This window comes from Sesamum indicum, linkage group LG11, assembly GCF_000512975.1.
Source record: "Sesamum indicum cultivar Zhongzhi No. 13 linkage group LG11, S_indicum_v1.0, whole genome shotgun sequence".
Lineage (NCBI taxonomy): Eukaryota > Viridiplantae > Streptophyta > Magnoliopsida > Lamiales > Pedaliaceae > Sesamum > Sesamum indicum.
Genome location: NC_026155.1, coordinates 2371857 through 2375518, shown reverse-complemented (window position 1 = coordinate 2375518; position 3662 = coordinate 2371857). Strand labels below are relative to the sequence as shown.

At 36.2% G+C, this 3662-nt stretch overlaps 1 protein-coding gene across 1 annotated transcript in view; it reads left to right on the top strand.

Moving 5' to 3' along the window:
- LOC105173243 (ELMO domain-containing protein A-like) overlaps nt 1-579 on the top strand; it is a 6667-nt gene extending 6088 nt beyond the window's left edge. Inside the window, exons 8-9 of the mRNA XM_011094930.2 lie at nt 7-89; nt 443-579. Of these exons, the coding sequence (XP_011093232.1) occupies nt 7-89; nt 443-544 (185 nt within the window). The 3' untranslated portion in view covers nt 545-579. The remainder of the gene's footprint in view (nt 1-6; nt 90-442) is intronic.

The window sequence follows — 3662 nt, the reverse complement described above, 5'->3', positions numbered from 1 at the left end:
AATCAGCATTTGACCTTCTATATTGTATAACATTCAAGCTACTGGATCATGAATGGCTTGCGATGCGTGCTTCTTATATGGATTTCAATGTAAGTTGTTACCAATTGTAGTTGGTTAAAATAATGCAAAGAATACTTTTCCAAACTTCTCTCCCTTAAAAATCCTAGTGTACTATACATATACATGCATGTAATCCAAGTATTTTAATTATACATCAATTAAGTAACATATATATTTAGAACTTCCAATCATGACAAATGTTTCATATAACGCTAATCAATTAAAAGTATTCCTCAAAAACAACCCTTCACAAAAGAGGGAAAAAAGAATCCCAACACCAAAACATTCTCCAATATTTTCGCAAACTCCTTTCCGTAGAAAAGGTGAATAACCACCATAAACATCCCAAAATTCTTACACTGTTGTGCTGTTGTTTTTTCAGGCTGTGATGAAAGCTACCCGCCGTCAGCTGGAGACGGAGCTTCTCCAAGAAGACATCACATGTCTAGAAGAGTTGCCTTCCTACAGCCTTCTTAGTCGGTAGCATAATAGGTGGCTTGATGGTTTTGGTGAAAGGTGGTGCTTCTCTTATGTACCCATCATCCTCACTTGCGGTGTTTTCATCTGATTGAGTAGTGTTGGCAATCTCTGGGGTTCTTGATTGCAAGGTTTTGGCTTTATGATGGAAGACTGACCAAAAAATCTGTAATGCTAAAGCAACCACAGCTCATCGTGCACATAATTGTCTGATTGATTTTCTGATTTTTGGCTGGGAGGATATTTACGTATTTGCCTGCTGATGAAATTATGAATGCAAATGTAGTCTAAGCATAACTCTAAGCATCCCCTTTCCATTGTTATAGTCTTCACAAATACTCAGGTTAAAATGCTTAAGATGCTTCTGAGCTGAGCGTATTCGGACACCAAACAACTTAGCATGTTACACATTTCTGTATGCAATTTGCTGCAGATGCTGTAACTTGATGAACAGAATATTAATATTATTACTCACTTTTCCATCATTGCTGCACCATTGATGGATTCATTCGATTAATAGGCACATCTAAGCATCTTCACAGTCAGCATTATAATCTCAACGATGAAGTCAAGCTCGGGGGTTTTATCCACCAATGAACTCCCGCACACAAGGTTCACAAATCCCGTTAAAGTGTCGAAAATTCATAACTTGCTACAAATATCAATACAACAGTATTCAAATGGTGATACAACACGGATCCAAATAGCGATACAATAGGATCATACAACTAATGGTAATAATCACCGTTATCGTTATTTATCTATAATTGATTCTATATCTATACTTTATTATGAAGGGAGAAGGTCTTTTGGTACTCACCTTTATGGGTTTGTCATTTTATATTTTTTTTGTATTTAATTTAATCTTTTTATTTGTTTATCTAACTTTCTGCCAATGATCCCACCAACCTGAATCAAAACACACACAATAAAAAAATATCTTAAATTCAATTTTTTAATCCTCAAATGATTTTTTTTTTAAAACCACAACATGCACTGCCGTTCTTTAGTCAATTCCCAGATTAATACTTTCTTCCCCACTTTGGCAAATTGAAAAAAAAAATTAAAAAAACTCGAAATTTCGATTCTTTGTCCAATCCACATACTGCTTTGCACAAACAAATAAAACATCCAACTATTTTAGCTCTACCTCTGTTCGACTCAATTGGAATTCATTTAAGATCAATCTCAATTTTTAATGCTGAAGGAATTCAAACAAGCTCAACTAATAGCAGCTTCGATTCAACTTAAATTGTTTACAACTCTAGTACTAGATGGCTTGCTAGTACCCAGCAACTTGCATAAGTCCAAATGAGCTTTAGCTGTTTGAAGAACTGCCAATTTAATATGCATACCACACTCCAATATACAGTTAAAGTTTTTTTTTCTCACACACACCCAACATTCATGCACACACCTAAGGTTCAAACACAAGACTCCTATACGAAATCGGAAATCTTGAGTCCAAATCCATTGGGTTGTCCCCATGGGAACCAATATATAGTTAAAGTTGAGTGAATATGAGTCCAGTAAAAGTTTCAAGCTCGATATAGAATTATATATGCATTTCTTCTGCTGACTTTTGCTGTAACTAGGGGCACGCAACACTGAGATGATAAGGCGTGATGTCAACCAAAAACACAAAATCAGCAGTGACATTAGTTTCAGGACAATGTAACCTCGGCTGTGTGGTTTGTGTCATCCTCCAAATTGACTTGATTCCCAGAAATATGTGTAACATCTCGTATTCGCCACTTTCTACTATAGGTATTTGAACTCTTATAAAGGGGACAACAAACAACCGAATCTCTTCTGCTGCTAGTCTTCATTTGTATCCACATTGCAAAAGCGAGTTAGCAACCCCAAATATTACAAGTAAAACTTTATTTACAAGCCTATGATCGAAATCATAATATGATATATCCATTTTCCAATTATATATTCGAGAGAAAACAAATCTTGGATATTTTACGTCAGACCGAGAATATATGCTTGCGCACGTGGATATCTTAGTTTCCAAGCCTGTTATGAGAGTCTGTGAATACTGATGCAGCAGTAACTGAAGAAACATTTTACTATATCTCTACAAACAAGAATTAGGCATACCATTTATCTCCTCATGGTTGACAAAAGTAAACCCTGTAGTCAAGTCCATGATTGTGGAGATAGACTGTTGGCCAGCTCCAGAACTCGAATTATTTCGAGTAGTTGAGATGAATATGTTTACATTTCATCAGCTTGATACTTTCTCACCCAGTCTTCTGGTGTCCTATGTGATATTCAAGCCACAGCCACAAGAGTTGACAAAGTATGATAAAAACACACAAAAGGTATCAGGTATACAACATAAAAGCAATCAGAAAAATGTATCATCTGCAGACGATTACAGATTATTGGCTTCTGCTAATCCCTAAAAGAGAATCCCGGTAAATGAAGCAGCAAAGACAAAGCCTGGTAATTGTGTTCTTAAGAAAGATAAATGAAGAAGCAAAGATAATTCATGCTGCAAGGGTTAGGATGGGAAAACGTAAATGACATCTCAATTTATCTGCGTGTGGTTGTTCTGACAACTACCGGACTTCTCAATCCCTGGCATGCTTTTATGCATACAACATAAAACAGCAGCATGAGCAAGTCATCTGCCACACCAACTATTATAACTGAAACCACGAAAGATGGTTGCAGCCAACTTTCAAAGAATTCCTCTAGAACTTTGGTATCCTGAGGATTAAACAGGGATTGCATATTTAAACCATGATTTGATAGTAGATTTTATCAATACTGCAACCTATCAGGATACAACCAAAAAGTAGATCAAACAGAAAAACACCAACAAAGGTTGCATGCTAATGATTTATTAATCAGATAGAGCAACAAAATTTACAAGGCTTGGCCATTTTCCATTTCAGATCAACTGTATTCTCGAATCATCAGATCAATTCAATTGAATCATATGTGACCGCAGAAAACAACAGAAGCTGAAAGCATAATTCTGAACCCCGATACCACACCAAAAAGAAAAGGTGTCGAAAGAAATACCAAACCTTGAATCAAATTCTGTGCCATGACTAGAGGCAGAAGATAGCACTTTGATATTGGGATGCATAACTAACTTGGTGGCGTGG